This window comes from Rhineura floridana, chromosome 11 (genome assembly GCF_030035675.1).
Source record: "Rhineura floridana isolate rRhiFlo1 chromosome 11, rRhiFlo1.hap2, whole genome shotgun sequence".
NCBI lineage: Eukaryota > Metazoa > Chordata > Lepidosauria > Squamata > Rhineuridae > Rhineura > Rhineura floridana.
In genome coordinates this window covers 15103685-15123774 of record NC_084490.1, presented here as the reverse complement: position 1 = coordinate 15123774, position 20090 = coordinate 15103685, and the positions used below count along the sequence as shown (strand labels likewise).

Here is a 20090-nt window from a genome sequence, read left to right as displayed (position 1 = left end):
GCAGTTTTAGCTTATTTGAATAAATTTGTATTATGTTATATTACATATTTTACTGAAAATGGCCCTGATGATAAATCAGAAAGGTGGAGAATAGTTTGTTATTCAAAAATGAATGCAAATACAGTGTAACAGACAGGAAACACATGCAAGGCTATTTTTTTTAAAAGAAAAGCAGACATGAGTTTAGATCACTTAGCAGTAACTAACATTTAGTTTTAGTACTTGGAAAAGTATAATCAGGAACAACTGGCACTAGAACTGGGGCAGATAGTTGGGATTTTCTGTGATATTCCAGCACATTAATCAGATAAACAATGAATGGCAAAGTTATAATGACAAACAATAACTGTATGGATAAGACAATCAAATTAATGCCAAATCCTATAGGTTATATATAGATAGTTTGCTAAACCCATTAAAATTAATGGACCCAAGTTCATCACGGATATTAATTTCAGTGGGTCTACTCTGAGTAAATGTTAGTTGAATTCAACCCTATATGTTTATAATAATCCTTCTGATTTTTTTGAAACAAGTATTTTAGAATATATATATATATTAAGACAAAAAAGTATATATTCAAATTTCAGGGTATAAATTTAATAATATATGCATATAGCACAGATACATACATGCATGCAACTACCACAGTGTTTCCTTTTGAGCTCTACTTCATTTCAGTGGGAAGCAGGGCTTCTAGCACCCACTTGGATTTGGCTGCATGTTCCACAGCATAGGTATGTGCAATTTTTTTTACAAGTAAAAATGATTTGAAGAACTTCCAGACACCCTGTCACTCTGTGTTTCCAGGGTATGCTTGAACAGGCCTGCATTATGTATGATCTGCATGGATTCATCCTTGGGCAAGGGTAATTTTCTCCTTCATTTACTTAGTACTGGTTTAGGTGCGTGGATCTGTTTCTCTCTCTCTCTCTCTCTCTAGTTCCTGAATAAAGAAGGTTCTTACAGTTACCTGGATTCTTGCTGCTTATTTGTCTTAGGGCAGGCAAGATGTAAGCTTGTCTCACATAGCGAAGACACTCATCCACGCCTGTGTAAATAGAGAAGCAGACACCCATAAATAAATATAAGGAAAGAGAACTGCTGTTATAGTCCAGGCCTGATCTTAAAGAGACAGGTAATAAATACTACAATGAGTATGACAAAGAGGGTGTGCATCTGTGAAAAAGAGGTGGCTAATCTTTTTGGCCCTTGGACAACTGTCAAAATGTGTATAAGATCCATATATTAGGAGAATGTATGCATGTGGCTGCAATCCCAGTGATAGTAGGTAAGGGGAGTTATGAAAGTGGATGGAGGTATGCAGGGGGGAGGAGGAGGGCTAGTTATAGGGTTGCCAGGTTCAATCCCTGAGACTGATCCTGTACCTTTAGGAGAAGAGAAAGTCAGCAAAGTGCAGGTGTTCTTGCAACCCTGTAATGGGAAAAACCACAAGGTGGAATTCTCCCTTCCCTCTGCACAACTTTTAAAGATACAGAAGACCTCTTGGTTGCCAGGCCCAGGCTCCCTGACACACGCATCCTTCTTGGACTATATATTGCAGCAGAGGAATGCCTCAGAGGGAGGTGGTACCCCTTTTTCCTCCCCATTTCTCAATCACCCCATGACCTGGACAACACTGCTGGGCTCCTTCTTCCAGGCTGGCTAAAGACATGGCCTATGTGTTGGGGATACACTGCACCATTTTGTTACAGATACCTCTTGGACCCTTCAATAGTCAATTCTGGTAGTTGAGTGCCTATCAGTTTGAAAATTTACAGAGCCAGTCAAAATACATTAACTTATATTAAAAGTGTGCAGTGGAGAAATCACATATTTGGAACATGCCATTAGAACAGTTTCAGGACTTCTCCAAAATGACCCAAACTGAAGCAAGAACATCTGAAGAGATTAAGGGCACAACAGAGACTTGGAAAGAACTGCAGACACCAAGTGTTCAAGAAGTATTTCATGTCATGTAAGGAAAACAGTAGGGTGGGAGAAAAGGGATGGAGAACTTTGCTGCAACTGCTATGTCTAGCAGAAGGAATGATTTGCCCCCTCCCCGGGCTCTCCATTCACAGTGATTTGGGAGAGGGTTGTTGGAATAATGTATCATTTTCATGTCCATTCTGTGTACTTTGTTGGTTCTGGTAATGGTGTATCACTGGGAAATTCTAAATGTTCAAGTCCTTCTGCCTCTCTGTTCCGCATGTTGCACACATCTGCTCCTCTTAAATCACCTTTTCACTTCGTTTTTGTGACTTCCGGTGCCAGTTGGGAAGAATACAAGCTTAAAGCTGTTTATTTTATTTATTTATTATTTGATTTATATCCCTCCCTTCCACCCAGCAGGAGCCCCTGCACCAATCCCTCTGGACTCCTGAGCCCCTGCACCAATCCTTCTGGATTTCTGCAGGCTAATTTCCAAAAGAGTACTGCTACAACGTGCACCATTTTCATGATAAAATCACTGCCCATGAAATCATAAGATAATAATGAACTTTTAAAGGCACCTAGCCCAAAACTACTGCATCTGTCATTGGTGTTGGGGGAAGAATGAATGCCATGAGGTTAAAAAAAACTTTCCTTTACATTACATTCACCCTTTGGGGGGGGGGAGAATGTTTGTTCTATGTTCTATGAGCCCTAGATATTACTTCAGTGTTCCAGCATGCCCTGAAGCCCTGAGTAGGAGCAATGCTGTTAGGGACTTAGAATATACTGCAATATTTTGTTATGAGTTCCTACTTTGAATTGTGTCCGTAAATATGGTTATTTCAGATTTGGGGTAACGTGTCCCATAGTCCAGTTCTTGTTAATTGTGCTGTTGTATTTTAGACTAACTGAAATTTCCGAATCTTCCAAGGCAGCCCAACATAAAATGCATTACAGTACCCCAAGCAAGATGTTACATGGGCATGGATAACTGTGTCCAGACCATCTCTTTCCACAGGAGGTCACAATTGGCACACCAGACTCAAATGGGAAAAGGTGCCACAAACCACAGAGGATGTCCCCCAGCCTCTTAAGGGAAAAGGTGACTCTAAGAGTAGTTACAGGCTCCAAAGAGCCACTTCCACGTTGGGTTGAACACCACTTCCCAGTCCAGATCACCATTTGTTGCATCAACTTTTCTGAATTGAGCTTCAGTTTATTGTTCTTCCAATACACTTCATTTCTGATCCCAGACAATGATTCAGCGCATTAACATCCCTACGTGAATCATCAACAACAAGAAGAGATTGGCATGCCATATATTGTTGGAAACACTTTAAAGAGCACTCACAGCTTTATCAATGTATGAACAGAATGTATGCCTCTTCTATGGGTTGTATTGAACTACCTTTACTCAGAGTAGGCTCACTGAAATTAATAACCATTACTAACTTAGGGCTATTAATTTCAATGGGTCAACTCTAAGTAAAACTTAGTTGACAATACTTCTATTTATTTATCCCACTCCCCGTAAGCTTATTAGACTAATCGTGTGGGTTATTTTATTATGTATGTTCATTTTATTTTGTCTGAAAATAAAAGGGAAAAAAGGATTTGAGTATCATCAAAATCCCCAGGTGACCGCATTCATCAGTTTCATGTAGAGATTGAATAGCATGGGGAACTAAATTGATAGGCAGATGGCAGCATTTCCAAGCTTGATAGGGCCCTGGACAAGATGCCCTCCAGTGTCACCATCACCACTGATTTGATCATGCTCTTGTTACCACCACCCTAATCCTGCCCACACTCCTTCCTTCTTCATGACTAGTGAGTGCAAGAGGGGTGAATGAGTGTCTTCCTCATCTTCATTCCCTTCCCACAGCCTGGTAAATGGGAGACAGATGAATGGGTCCTGAAAAGTGGACTCATTCCCTCGCTACCCAATCTTGAATAGGTGGTGTAGAAGAAAGAAGTGGATCTCTAGTGTTTTTTCAAGCTCACTGTATGACCTTGGGCCACTCAGTGCTTCTAAGCCTAACCTATGAGGATAAAATGGAGAGGAGAGGAACCATGTACACCACCTTCAGCTCCTTGGAGGAAAAGCAAGATATATCTGTAATTGATGTTGTTACATGCCTTCAAGTCGATTATGACTTATGGCAGCCCAATGAATTTTTTTGGATATATTCATAGGATTTTCATGGTAAGAGGTATTCAGAGGTGGTTTACCATTGCCTTCCTCTAAGGCTACGACACCCGGTATTCCCAGTTGGTCTCCCATCCAAGTACTAACCAGGCCTGACCCTTCTTAGCTGGTGAGATCAGACGAGATCAGGTATGTTCAGTGTAGTATGGCTGTAGGCATAAATGTAATAATAAGGAATAAATAAATTAAAACACCTATTTTTTCTATTCAGCTTGTTGATCTCTAGTACTCCCAACTGTTTCATGCAACAGTTGTTAGTCCAGTAATCATCAGTTCAGAAGCCAAGGCTGATACCCTGTATGCACTATGATAGGGCTAATTAAGTCCTATCATTGCTGTAATGACATTGACAATGTTGGGAGCACACAAGCAAATTTCCTCTAGTTGTGCAGGGACCTGAGAAATTCTGGAAATGTGATTATCTGAATTATAATTATCGGAATTACTATAATTGAACTTATCTTCATCTGGACATGCTATTACTTGCTAGAGGCATCAGAGAGAATTGTTAAGAATAACAGCTAAATTCAGAACAATAGTTTCTTCTGAGTCACAGCCAGTCTATAAAGACTCTTTTTAAATGGGTATGGCACAGAGACAAAGGAGTTTCATTTCAAGCTAGAAGAGCTCTGCCAAATGAATTTCTAATGCTTCATCCACCATAAAGCTCAGATTGAAATCTATATGTCTGTAAAGACGGTTTTGTCCTTTCTGAGTGATATTCTTTAACTCCAAAGCACAATCTAGATTGTTTTGATTTGGAAGTAGTACGTTTTTTCCCTTCTCGCTGATTTTCTACAACTGGACTTTACTTATAATTACACAGAAGGTGTGTAGGTGACAATGCAGGTCCTCAGCTGTGATTGGGCTCAAAGGTTGTTGGCACTCAAAGTGCTTTGGCTGCTTGTACTCTTTCTACTCCTCCCATCTCCAACTTTCAGCAAGACTCTAAATTCCATGTGCAGTTGGCAACCAAATGTTCAAGATCATTTTCACTGCTCTAGAGATGATATTATCATTGGTGAATTTGTATCCACTGTGATTCCTAAGGAGACTTCATTATACAATTTTACAGAACGCTCAGTATACTCAACTCCTAGGACAAAAGTGTGGTATGTAACTCTTTGAAACATTAAAGGGGCTTCATTGGGGCATTAGATACTTCCAATATACACTAGATCATGCTCATTTCAGCCGTTCTAGTGATGATTTAGACTGACAGCTGCTGAAAGTTCATCGCTTGGTGACTTCAGCATTCAGTAATGATTTACTTGTGTGGATGGGCCATTTAAGGTCCAACACCACAATCAAAATTTCGATACCACATCAAAGACAATGCTTTTCAACAGAATATGTTAATACTTTTAGCCATTTAATATTAGATCTTTAGGTTTGATGATTATAAGGCAAATGTCAAAATAGGCATTTTCAAAGTTTTTCTTTTTAAGGAGAACAATTCTTTTTGAATTTTAGTTGGAAGGAAGACAGTAACCCTCTGGGGAATCTGAATTTTCACAGCTCACCAGAATTCGGAGTTGTTCAGAAAATGTGACTTCTCACCATCTCTTGTACATGGAAGTGCTTTGTAGGCAATGCTTCTGCTAATCTCATGGGCTACAAACCTGCACCCTGTGCACAATAGGGAGAGGGCTGTAGTTTACTAACAGACAGAGCTTGGAAAAGTTACTTTTTTGAACTACAAATCCCATCAGCCCAATCCAGTGGCCATGCTGGCTGGGGCTGATGGGAGTTGTAGTTTAAAAAAGTAACTCTTCCAAGCTCTGCAGAGCACATGCAACTCCATAGCACATTCAGGTAGGCCTGGTATTCCTTGAAATCCCCGAGTAAACTTGGCAAGGCTGTGACCAACCAGAGTAAGCAGCACTGAACTAGTTGGACCAATTATCAGCTTTGTAAAAGGCAGCTCCCTATGACTCTATAGCTCTCATTGACTTCTGTAATATTCCCCTCCCCATCCAGGCTTCCACCAAGCTGTAAGTACAGCTAGAGGGAAAGGCTTGATATGGCCAGCCTATTTACTTGAGTTTTTTTCCAGTGCATTCCTTTTCCCAGGGCATCTACACAGAACTCCACTCCTGCTTCTTTTAAGAGTAGACGTTAAGGATGGGGGAGAAATTTGAATCAGGACACACCTAAAGCTGAATATTTTAGATCCACATATTCTGAAACACAATGAGAACCTTAAAATACACATCTTTCTAAATTCACACATCTCTATATTTTACAGTGCAGTTCTTCAACCCAGCAATGTTTATAAAATGCATATATTGTGTAGAAGTGTGCATAAAATAAAATGAATGCATTTATGAAAATAAAACAAAAATGGATTGCTTGCAAAAATGTGTACATTAGTCAAAACTGCATACAAAAATGTGTTAGGAGAAATTCATACTAAAATGCTGAAGAATTTTCATGAAGTTTTTAAATTAAAAAATAGGGAATTGCTGCAGAAATGTGGAGAACTGAATTTAAATTGGAGAAATGAGAAACTGAGAGAACTAAACATGATAGATCCTTTTATCCCTAGCACGTATTGTATGCAGCTGTACAAGACAGAGTGTTATACCAGGACAACAAGAAGTCAGCTGCAACTCCCTCTGCAGAAATTGACAATATTGTCATATCTTTCAAATATGTTTTCCCACCTATATGGTCTGGAAGGATCTCCTAATTTTTCCAGTCTTAAATTTAGTTCTCCACATTTCTGCAGCCATCTGTAGGTTTTTTTTAAAAAAATTAAATACTCATTAAAATTATTTACCATTTGGTGTGATTTTTTTCTGAATAAATATACTTGTGTATGTAGTTCTGACTAATTTGTGTATGGTATTTTCACATATTAATTTTTATACACTTTCCCCTAATACATTTAAAGAAAACATTGCTTGTTTGGAAACTGCGTCACAAAATCTGGGCATGTGCAAATTTCAAAGGATTTCCGTGTTTCACTTTTCAGATTGTTTCAGAAAGTAAAGTTTTGATAAATTTGGTATTAAAGGCGGACTGATAGAATTTCTTCCCCTACCTCTTTGGCAACTAGATTTTTATGGAAATGAAATGCACATTTATTTATTTTTTACATAAAGTTGTAGGGATATATGACTACATTAACATCTCATTGCAGGTTAATCCCTAAACACTACCAGCATGTCCTTGCCTTTGTTTTTGCCATTCATGAAATCAACAGGAATGACAACCTATTACCCAACACTACCCTGGGCTCAAAAATATATGACAATGCTTTTAATCCACCAAGAGTCTCTTGGACCACCTTTGATCTACTCTTTGCAGGACAGGGGAATCCCCCTAATTACAATTGTGACAGGGTGGAGAAGCTCATGGCAGTCATTGGTGGGCTGACCTCTGAAAACTCCATCCAGATGGCCAACATCTTAAATACTTACAAGTTTCCACAGGTGTGATTCTCTGTATTGATTCATAGAGGAAGCCATTAGGTAACTATTCAGAGACAGTCTCCTTCCAACACATTATTTGTGCCCTGTCAGAACTTTTAATATTAAGCGACTCTATTCATTCCACTAAGTAGAGTCCTATTCTCAGCTAGCCCATATTCTGCCAAGCTGTGCTTTACCCCAGCCATAGAATTCAAAATAGATAACTGGACTTTTTCATCTCTTTATTCAGTCTGCATTCACATTAGTCCCTTTTAAACATGTAACTTTTGACCTAAAATATTAATATTGTTTATTGATTAAATTTATATCCCAACCTTGCTAAACTGAAGTACTAACTATGGAATTATTACTTGGGTGTTATGGGTGGGCTAATTATAGAATTACGATTTTGAAGTCTGGGTAACATTTTAGAGAATATGGATTGGAATAAATTAATACTGCACTAGTGATTGATTTAATAAGTACTTCAACTAGGCATTGATTTGATGAAGAGAATTAGGAGGACTAGACTATTTAAATAAATTAATCAACATATCCTTCAATACATTATGTTTATAAAGGGTATTTGCAGCATAAGATGAAATGTAATGAGAGATGTTGATTTTTTGCAATAATAACAAAGAAACACTTCTAACTTTTTATAAATGCATTTTCCTTTTAGATGACTTATGGCTCTTATGACCCAGTGTTGGGTGATAAAATTCAGTTCCCTCTCTTTCGGATGGTTCCAAATGAAACCCCTCAGTTTGATGGGATCGTTCACCTTCTGGACTATTTTAGATGGAATTGGATTGGTGTCATCATATCAGATGATGATAACGGAGAAATGTTTCTTCAAGCCCTGAGACTAAGGCTGTTCAAGAATGACATTTGCATTGCTTTTACACAAACAATTCCAACATTAAATATTAAATCTGCTGATAAGAAGTTGGGAGAAATAACTGCATCCTTCTTCTTAAACAACATCAATGTAGTTCTTGTCTATGGGGATGTTCAGTCTATGGAGGGTTTGCGAATCATTCTAGGAATTTATGAAATACATTTGGACCTACCAATGGAGAAAGTATGGATCATAACTGCCCAGTGGGATGTCACAGTTACTTTTAGTTCAGGAAAATTCACACCAAAAAGCTTGAATGGAACCCTGTCTTTCACACTTCACAGCAATAAGGTGCCAGGATTTCAGGACTTTCTTGATTCCTTAAATCCACATCATTCTTCAATATATTTCATCCAGAATTTCTGGTATACTGTTTTTACCTGTTCATTCCCAAAATATAACCTATATTCAACAAATGAATGCACCTGCACTGGGGAGGAGAAGCTGGAGAGCCTCCCTCAACTTGTATTTGAAATGGAGATGTCTGGCCAGAGTTACAGCATTTACAATGCTGTTTATGCTGTAGCACATGCTCTCCACGCCATGCAGTCAAGAGCCAAACAGAAATCAATTCAAAATGTAGAGAGATGGAATCTACCAAAAATTCAGCCATGGAAGGTAAGACATGATTTCTCTTAACAGTAGAAGCCACTGTTTACTATGGAGAAGCTACTGGTTTAAATGGTGCAGTTAGTAATGGATCTCTGAAAGTGTAGTTTGTTTCAGCTATATGTTTTAGCCTTCCTAAATACCATACTTTGATATTCTCAAAGCTATTTTAAAAAGAATGTCTTCTACATTTGTAACATAGAGTAATACTGAAATGAAAACAATGAAATATATAATCAAAGTCTAGAAAAAATGTCTGCTTCATTACTGGTATTCCCTTTTTTAAAGCATATATTGATTTGTTTTCCTTTTATTTTTTTTAAAAAAGCAATAGGATGGCACTACACATGTCAATACAGCTAAGTTCAAAGAAAATATATAGCAGTAATAATTTGTACAACCCAATGTAAGAAGTAGGATTTTCCAATGTTGAAATTTCATCCCCCATTCTAGTCCTTGTCCCAGAACCTGCAGAATGCCCCTGTCTCTCCTGTTGTGGATCTGTGCTATCCAATATTAACTACAAATATGTCCAATGCCACAGAAAAGTCCAATGGTGATGATTGTCTCTTTGCTAACCACAATTTGTAAGTCAGTTTTTCTGCCTTGGCGATATGCCAGAGGCAGTATCCTACTTTTTCATAAGCAGTTTGAGTATTTGGGGAGTAGTAATTTCAAAGAACTTGAATAAATTACAGCAACTGAACTTGCACCTGGCTATTCAAAATTGTAAGACAGAGATAAGGAGGTAGAGAACAGTGCAGTTGTCTATATTAAAACATACTAAGGCAGTAAAGATGATTTTATTACCTAAACTAAATTTCTTCGTTTAATCCCTGCCCATAAATTTTCCTAATAAAATTCTGGCCCTCTGGCAAAAACTGTTAACAAGGTTTAAACATAACAGTGCCGTATCCAGATTAAGTAAGGAGTTAATACAGAAGCCTCCAAAAACAAGGAGATTGGGGGGAACTTAGAAAAAGAAGAAATTACAAGTCTTGCAGTTGGGCAACATTATGATTTATGTCTATGACCTGGAAAATAGACCATTGCTGCAGATAGAGATTACAAAGGAGAGGAAGAGCAAAGCTGCATCCCCAATTTTAGGTAGAACTAAGATGAGAGATCTGGAATGGGTGTTTCACATGGGCTACATTGCTTATTTGGAGAAAGTAGAAAAAGAAATTAATGAATGGGATTTCTCCACTTCTCCCACTGATTCTACACCCTCCTTTTACTATTAATTAATTCTGCAGGGCCATAAATCATGTCAGGAGATTCCAAAGATATAATATTAACCCAGTTGATATTTTTCTTTTCCTTGTAGCTTCATGCTTTCCTGAGGAATGTTCGCTTTAACAATACTGCAGCAGATGAGATATTGTTTGATGATAATTGGGACTTGGCATCTGGATATGATATTGTCAATATGGTCACATTCCCTAATCAATCTTTTAAGAGAGTGCGCGTTGGGACGATGGACCCCCAGGCTCCTCCTGGGAAAGAGTTCACCATTAATGGGAGTGCTGTTGTGTGGAATCACAAGTTTCAGCAGGTGTGAATCATTCTGTAATCAGAACACTTTGCTATTAGTATCTGAGATCAAAAGGGAAATTTTGTTTTCTGTGAGAGTTCAGAATTGTGAGATGCCTGTCATGGGTCTTGATCCTTGAACCCTTGTCTCTGTTGCTAGAGATACCACTAAAGTATTCTGGAATACAGTCATACTAACAGAGTTCTGGAATGTGAATAGTGAGTTCTTTTGAAAGCAAGAGGAACTATCTTCTCTTGATATGTGATAGTGGATCCCTGCTAATCAGCTATGTTTGTCCTTTGAGACATCTTGATATGCACATGTAGGTGTAACATTTGAATAATGTATATGTGTCTAAATTAACCTTATTTAGTGCCAAATTCTCCACCCCCACAAAAAGAAAAGAAACTTCAAGGAATTTCTTAAATTATTTTGGCTTTAAAATGTTAGATTTTATATATGAATGTCCTTTTCAAATGTTACCCCATGAATGAACTACAGTTCTCAAAAGCAGCAAAGTAATGTATGATGTGCAGTGCCTCTCTCTCTCTGTCATCATCCCTGTATCTGTAGTCTACTTTTCCCACATATGACATCCTGGAACAATAATTAATCCAGTTTTATTAAAGCTTTTTTCCTCACATGACTATGTTGCCCAATAAATCTCTCTGGGGGGGAGGGGAATAATCTTGTAGGATGATCTATATGCAGAACAGACACATTTCCTAGCCTGAAGTGTGAAAAATATAGATTCCAGACTTTCACCATTCAGAGGGAATGATGTAAGGGACACAGAAATGTTGATGAATTGTGAGGAAAGGGTGAACAGAAAGAACAGGTGAGAAAAGTGTGAGAAATGGGTAGCAGACTTGGTTGAGCACCAGACTACTATTCTGAGGGCCCAAATCCTTGTTCAGGCAGAAATACTTCTAATGGAAGAGGCCATAGCTCAGTGGTAAGGCAGGTACTTTGCATGCAGAATGTAAGAATGCTGTCTGAAAACTTGGAAAGCTCCTAAGACTCAGTCTAGACCCATTGCATCCCCAATGTTGGGTCCCCAAATGTTGTTGGATTACAACTCCCATCATCTCCAGCCAGATTAGTCAGGGATGATGGGAGTTGAAACTTTAGAAACTGAAACTTTATTTTGCATTCTAACATCTGGGATCCAAGGCTGAAGAAGACTGGCATAGACAGCACTTACCTTAATGAACCAGTTGTACGTTTTAATGTCATACAGCTGTCGTGGAATTTACGAGTGAGTTCTTTTTGAGGAGATTTAATAATGAAGCCAAAGCCTGTTTTAAGGTTGTTTATTTAGCTAAGCGCTTAGCCAGAGTAGAGCACAGGCCTCTACTCTCTTCCTCAAAATGGTGGTTAGTTACAGACAGTTATATACCTCTTCCGTCACAAGCATGGCAACAGTTACATTGCTACAATAATGCTATACCCCCCTGTACCATCCATCCTCCCTCCATTCCTGCAATATCAGTGTCCTTGGCACATTTTCACTGCAACAGCACTATTCTCTATTGTCTACGTGACTCCCTGTTGAGAGCAGAATGGCAGTCAGACTTGTTCAGTATTGATCTAAATCCACCTCACAGCTTTCCTTTTTTTTTTTTCAATAATTTTTATTCAAATTTTCATAAAACATACAAGACAAAATCATAAAACATTCAAAGACAAAAAACAAAATCAAAAATAGTTAAAAAAAAAAATAAAAAAATAAAAATAAAAATAAAAAATAAAAAGTAAAATATTGACTTCCCATTTGTCAAAGATCAGATCAGTTATAAGTCTATAATATATAACAATCCTGTCTCTTAAGTCATATTATAAAATCACTTTCCTCCAATAGTTATCTTACTTAATCATCAAATCTCATAAACATTACTTTATTCTTTCCACAAAAAGTCAAAGAGAGGTTTCAATTCTTTAAGAAATATATCTATCAATTTTTTTTTCCAGATAAGCATATCGATTAACCCATCTCATTACTAATTATGATAATCTTATTGTCATAACCATAGTCAAAATAAACATTTCAATTAATCCATCACATCAGAATCTGTTAGGTTCAGTAATTTCAGTAGCCATTGTTCTATTATCCCTATTAGTTCCATTTTCCATCTTCCATCTTCAGTAGTCTTGTTAAGTCCAGTAATTTCAGTATCCAATCTTCCATTATCAGTATTCCATAATAATCTTGCTGTCAAAGCCATAGTCATATAGTAAGAGTCTGATGGGAATTACCTCTATCCCAAATATTTTCTTGCCATCCATTCTGAATAGGTTGCTGAAATACTGCTGTAAAATCATATCTCTGTTCTTTTTTTCAAAATACACTGGGTCATCTCTTGAAAGTTTTTCCATTGTCACATGGCTGCAGTTAATTCCATAGATTTCCTCTATATTGGGCTCCATCACATCATTCCAGTCCAGAAGATTATCCATGCCATTGATAACTTTATCTCTAGAATCTTCATTAATTTCTTCAGAGATAACATTGAGTTCCAAACAATAGATTTTATTTCTAAAGTCCATAGACTCCAAATCTTTTTCCTGTTCCACGTTTGTTCCAATCTCCGGGGTCTCCTCACTCACAGGGACCCCTATTCCAGTCTCCAGGGTCTCCTCTCTCACAGGGACCCCTGTTCCAGTCTCCAGGGTCTCCTCTCTCACAAGGACCCCTATGTCTTTAATCTCCTGTGTCTCCAAACAATAGATTTTATTTCTAAAGTCCATAGACTCCAAATCTTTTTCCTGTTCCACGTTTGTTCCAATCTCCGGGGTCTCCTCTCTCACAGGGACCCCTTCCAGGGTCACCTCTCTCACAGGGACCCCTATATCTTTAATCTCCTGCGTCATTTTACTCAATTCAATTTTCAGCTCCTTACAACCCTGTCGCAGGTTTTGTTTCGTTATCTCAATCTCATCCATTATTTTCTGAAACATAGTTATTTCCAGATTCTCAGCCACTTTCTTAATTGCCATTTTAAAAGAAAAATATAGGAAAACCACTTCTTATTTCAGCAACAATTGGGTTAATACTCCAAACTTGGTGACATCACAGTATAAACAGAGCAGACAGCCTTATCTCTCCATAGTTAAGTAAACAAAATGCAGTTCCCAGGATCGAAACAATTAATGGCAGTCGTCAGAAAACAGATTCGTCAAAATAAAATAAAATAAAATAGACCAAAAAGAGAGTAGTCTCAGACAATATAATATTCTTCAAAATAAAAATCTGGAATAGAAATCCCTCTTCTGTGTATATCTTTAGAATGCAAATCCAGGACAGCTTTTTGCAACAAAAACAGAGATAAGCTATTAATTAGTGCGTAGCAGAGAGAAGTTATGGCTCCCCAGTGAGATGTCAAAAACCGATCAATCTGGCAAATCTCTTTTAAACAGCAACAATTTAAGTCAAGTAAAAGAAAAATATAGAAAGAAGGGTGCTTGCCTGTTAGTGCGTTCTCTCTTAGAAGATAAGGTGAACGTTCGCTTTATCAGATAGAGCTTGCTGTTGAAAATCCGTCCCACCTTCGTCGGCTGGACCTCGTCCCATAAATTAATGAGATCTGGTCGTCCCAACAAAAATAGGCTTTGAGGTTAATCTCTTCGTTTCTCCCTACCCGGGAGAAGTTTAATCAGTCAAAAAAAAAGAAAAAACTGACTGATATATCTGAATAAGCTTCTTTTGAGGCAGGAGCCCGTCTCAAAAGCAGGCACAGGCTAAGTCACCCTTCCCGGAAGTCCATCCACCTCACAGCTTTCCATGGCCCATATTTCTAAACAGTAATGCCATATTTTATTTTATTTTTAAAAGAACTATCCTTCTGTGTCTGACTGGACATTTCTGCTGTTCAGTTCCAAAGTGATGAAGCAATCGCAGCAATTTTTACAATGATATGCATCCTTCTTATGGTTCTTAGATGCCGCCCCATGCCAGATGTGTAAAGAGCTGCCGCACTGGATATAGCAGGATTGTCCAGCAGGGAAAGCAAATTTGTTGCTATGAGTGCATTCAGTGCCCTGAAGGCAGGATTTCAGTTGAGATTGGTAAGAAGAACAATAGAGGTGGGATTACACCAAATATGATTTTGTACAAACTCACCAAACTCTAAATTTGGAGAATTCTGTACTTCATAAACTCATGACCCACCAGAATTTGCACACACAAGGACTGGTACATCACAAATAAATATGGTTAATATTCGTGTATTGTGGATGCACTGATACCTTCCTTATGTCTTTCAGATGCAGATCATTGTGAGAACTGCCCAGAAGATCTGTATCCAAATAAGAAACATGATCAATGCATACCCAGACGTCTCATCTATTTATCCTATAAAGAAAATTTGGGGGTAGTTTTGGCTTTCTTTGCTATTTTGTTTTCCATGGTAACAGTTGTGGTTATGGGAACTTTTATTTGGCACTGGAATACTCCCTTAGTCAAAGCCAACAACCAGAGCATCACATTTACCCTCTTATCCTTCCTACTGCTTGGCTTTCTGTCTTCCTTCTTATTCATTGGCAGGCCTGAGAAGGCAACATGCCCTCTGCGTCAGACAGTTTTTGGCATCGTCTTCTCCATTGCTGTTGCTTGTGTGTTGGCCAAAACTATCACTGTGGTTCTAGCTTTCATGGCCACGAAGCCAGGAAACAAGATGAGGAAATGGGTTGGGAAGAGGCTGACAGTATTGGTTATTGTTCTCTGTACTGTTGTTCAAACTGGCATCTGCATTATGTGGCTGGCCACATCTCCCCCTTTCCCAGATTTAGACACACATTCTCAGATAAATCAGATTTTAGTGCGCTGCAATGAAGGCTCAGACATCATGTTCTACATTGTCCTGGGCTACATGGGGCTTCTGGCCATCATCAGCTTCACTGTAGCCTTCTTTGCCAGGAAGTTACCTGATACTTTCAATGAAGCTAAGCTGATCACTTTCAGCATGTTGGTGTTTTGCAGTGTTTGGCTATCCTTTGTCCCAAGCTACCTGAGCTCTAAAGGGAAATATATGGTGGCTGTGGAGATCTTCTCCATCTTGACCTCTGGTGCTGGATTGCTGAGTTGCATCTTCCTCCCCAAATGCTATATTATTATACTGAGGCCTGATCTGAATAGAAGAGAACAACTCATAAGGAAATAAAAAAGTGTATTTAGTTTAGACAGTTTGTGATCACATTTATTGATTTATTTTAATTAGTACTCACTGTCAGAGAAAAGTGTGCATGTCTCGGAGGATACTGATGCTCAGTGGTAGATTTCTCAAACCCAGGGCATCTTGGATTTGGATGGCAAGACAACTGCCCTCAAAACAGCAGGAAGAATGTGAAATTGGAATTTATATATATATAAATGATCAGGAAGAATGTGAAATTGGAATGTATATATATATGTATTATAAGATTTACATATTAAAATTTGACCAGTGCAGTGGTTCGATTGGTTGGCTCAGGTTTGTATTAATGAAAAATGTAGAGTCAGGACCACCACAATTCAGACTGTGCTTATTCACAAGAAACTTAAAATGCATGCAGGATGATTACTCTACATGGTGAATGCAGAGTTTTGCTGAATATCTCCCTCACAAATTCCATCAGTTGCAGTTGAGGGGCGAAATAAAACACAGAGACATCAGCTTGGGTTAAACAAGGGCCACTTTATTAAATTACAACAAACATAAACCCAATTTAAAGTGACCTGCAGAGGGAAACCTAGGTGCGGGAACTGTCTATAAGCAAGTAGCTTGCCATACAGCTCTCGGGCGACCAGCCCCTCCTGGGGCAAGGGCAAGCCCATGTGCTTACCCCTTACCCCGGCCACACCTTGTAGGTGAGTAGGGGGGCTTCCTACATCATCCCCACCTGGGGCCGGATAACCCTTGGGTAGATGTGATAAGTTGGCCTCAAGCTGTAACAGCCCTGACAGACAGGCCTCCGGAACCGCCAATCACCTCCAAAGGTGCCTAAGGGGGCCACTTAGCTGTCCTTACCTATTTCCCTTCCCGCACCTTCCCACACCAGTGCTAGAACGAGCTGCCACTAGGGCATTAACCTTTCAATATGTCAAATTAGCAGGATTAGCCAAAGCAACCTATTCATCACAATGCCCCCTAACCCGATCCCCTCCCATTCCTATAGTGTGGATTAAGCCTGAGGTTTTCATACCCTGACCTACAGCATATTGGTGTTTTGCAATGTTTGATTGCCCTTTGTCTGAAAATACCTGAGCATCAAGAGGAAAGCCATGATTGCTTTGGAGATCTTTCCCATCTCCATTTCCATTAACCTCCAAATTCCCTCTTCCCCCACTCTCATAGAATCCAGAGGTGTGAAGAGCAACAGCCAGTGATTCGAAGGAGCAAATGTTTGCATGCAAAAGAGAAACCTGCTTAAGTGAGTGGTGACAAGGAGAGGGTGCTGAGTCAACTTCTGTGACCAGAAGTTTAGACAGCATCAGGGAAATAGTTCCTAGAACAGCCTTTCCCAACCTGTGGGCCACCAGATGTTGCTGGACTACAGTTCCCATCAGCCCCAGCCAGCATGGCTAATGTCAAGGAATGATGGGAATTGTAGTCCAGCAACATCTGGTGGCCCACAAGTTGGGAAAGGCTGTCCTAGAAAGTGTAGTTAGTTGAATGAGTTGTAAGGCTTTTAAGATTTATGCAATGTTAATAAAAAGAGAAAACCTTACTGAACAGTGTGCGCCTGCGTTCCTCAGCTCTGAACAGGACACCTTGCCCCAAATCTCCTGATGACCGCTCCCACGTGCTTCATATAGATGTTAAACAGCATGGGGGACAAGATGGTACCCTCTGGCACCCCACAGTACAACTGCCAGGGGGCTGACAGACAATCACCCAATGCTATTACCTGAAAATGACCTTGCAGATAGGATTGGAACCACTGTAAAACAGTGCCTCCAATACCTATCTCACCAAGTTGACCCAGAAGGATACCATGGTCAATGGTATGAAAAGCTGCTGAGAGATCAAGTAAGAGTAACAGGATCACACTCCCCCTGTCCTTCTCCTGATAAATGGTGACCAAGGCCAATTCGGTCCCATAACGAGGCCTGAACCCCGGCCAGGGTGGGTCAAGATAATCTTTTTCATCCAAGAGTACTTGCAATTGTTGCACCACAACCCTCTCAATCACCTTCCCTAAAAAGGGGGTACCCACTGGTTGGTAGTTGTCACAAACCAATGGGTCTATGGTAGGCTTTTTCAGGAGCGGTTGGATCACCGTCTCTTTCAAGGCAGCTGGAACCACTCCCTCCCACAACGATGTGTTGACCACACCCCATATCCACTTGGTCAAACCCCTTGGCAGCTTTAATAAGCCAAGAGGGCAAGGGTTGAGAGGGCACATTGCTGGCTGCATCATCACAAGCACCTTGTCTACGTCATCAGGCTGCATCAACTGAAATTGTTCTCAAGAAGTTGCAGTAGACATTGCACTGGACACTTCATTGGGGACTACAGTAGATGTGGATGGGGCATCAAGACTACTATGGAGGCCAGCAACTCTACCCTCAAAGTGCCTTTCAAACAATTCAATGCAAACAATTCAATGCAAACAGTTGTTGAGGAGATGGTATTGAGTTCTCAGGATGAAATAGACAAGAGATGGGTATGGCCGCAATTGCTGAATTCTTTGCCACTTGTTTATTATCATATAATAAAAATAAGTATTAAACTTTTATCTCACTTTCTAACTCCCTTCAACACCTCCTCTGGACCTTTCCCTTCCCCCAGCTCTGAACGTCCGTGCCACCTTTATTGAGCATGCAAAGAGTTCCTGGTGATGTCATTGGTCCAAAGGAAAGGCTTGGAGGTGAGTCAGGCTATGGCACTGAGTTCCACGTGAAAGTGGCCCAAGGCCCACTTGTGGGTTCCAGACCAATGTTTACCAAACACAAGTGTAGAGGATGCAATATCATAGCGGTAGTGAGAAGAGGACCCAGTTTAGCTGCTTTGGGAGAAGAGTACCTGAGGTTTCAGGTATCTCTTTGAGGCGTGAGAAGAAATATCTGGTTTGATGTTGAAAGCTATTACAGTGCTAACACCTATTCTCTGGACTTCTCTGCCTATTAATATTATGTGGGCACCTTTCTTGTACTGTTTTTGATGGTGGCTAAAACCTTTTTTTCCCCAAGCCTGCCCAGACATGTAATTTCATTCTGTACTTTTGTTTTAGAAACTGTTTTATCTACAGCATATGTAGATAATTTCATTACGTCTACTGTTTCAAAGTTGTTTTTTATTGCTATTTTGATAAATATTTTATGTCTCCTTTTCTTTACTAAGTGGTATATACATTTTACTAAATAAACAAATATAAATTAATTGCCCTGATTATGATTAATCTGGACTGGTTATCTATGAATGCCTTTAACTACAAAAATCCAGTTTCCCACCACCACAACGCACACACAGAAGTTTAAGTTCCAAATATTCCAAGAGAATCTTGTCACTGCCCTGAAGAAGAGTAAACACAGGCAATGTTAGATCACATTAAATGTTTTCTCTAGTTGTGCAGGGATGTATTGGCTTTGGGAATATGATTACCTGACCCATAATTATCACCATCATTATGATTGAACTCTGCTAGTGGAAAATCCTCATGTAGCCAGAGGCCACTTGCAAATCAATAACACAGCCAAATTCAGTTTAAATAGATTAAGTTATGCTACACTTAGTCTTTAAAGACTCTGTTCAAAATCAAGATGTGCCATGGAGATATAGCAAGTAAATCTGAGCCAGTCTAATGGAGTGTTTGATATTTTTGTGTTTTAGGCCAAAAGCCTAAGTCTTGGTAAAAGCTGCTTGGTCATTTGTGGGTGGATTTCAGTAGCTCCTGTCTAGATGCTGCTCATAATCACACTGGGGGTCACATATGTGGTAGTGGTGGTAAATAGCTGGGATTTGGCCCCAAATTTGCTGGTATTCAGAATGAGTTTGTTACCCTTATTCCACATGCTGTTCCCTCATACTTACTGCAAGAGCTGGAATTCTATGTGCTCTGAGCAAGCAATTGTGCAACATGACTTACCTAGATCCAGAGGTGATGTTATCATTGGGGGATTTATGTCTGTAACACAACATGAAGTGCTCTTTCCCAGCTTTACAACGAAACCAAAGCCCTCTGAAAAGAAATGGTAAGTCACTTGTTCAGACATGAATGCCCCTCACTTGGTGACTGTAGCAACAGCTGATGATTTATAGGTGTGAATGGGACATATAAGATCTAAAAGCACAACTAGGTACTTTAAAATCACCACCGAGAAAATAAAATAGTTTACAATTTATTGAAGTGGAAAGAGGGCAGTCTCCCTCTGAGGGAAATGCTTGTCATAGCATGTGGGATATTGAGTTTCTCAGAAAATGCTCCTATCTCTGCCACTTCTGGAGCACAATCATTTTAATAGTCAATGCTATGTGGCTGGTGCTCATGTTAAGGCAGTGAGAG

General features: G+C 39.3%; 1 protein-coding gene and 1 pseudogene across 1 annotated transcript; one reads left to right on the top strand and one right to left on the bottom strand.

Annotated features, from left to right (window-relative positions):
- Nucleotides 1–1844: 1844 nt before the first annotated feature.
- Nucleotides 1845–15766, top strand: LOC133367473 (vomeronasal type-2 receptor 26-like). The gene is made up of 6 exons (XM_061591576.1): nucleotides 1845–1978; nucleotides 7293–7584; nucleotides 8246–9082; nucleotides 10401–10628; nucleotides 14546–14672; nucleotides 14871–15766. The coding sequence occupies exons 1-6, from the start codon at nucleotides 1845–1847 to the stop codon at nucleotides 15764–15766; spliced, it is 2514 nt and encodes an 837-aa protein (XP_061447560.1).
- On the bottom strand, nucleotides 4186–4304 carry LOC133368168 (5S ribosomal RNA; annotated as a pseudogene).
- Nucleotides 15767–20090: the final 4324 nt, after the last annotated feature.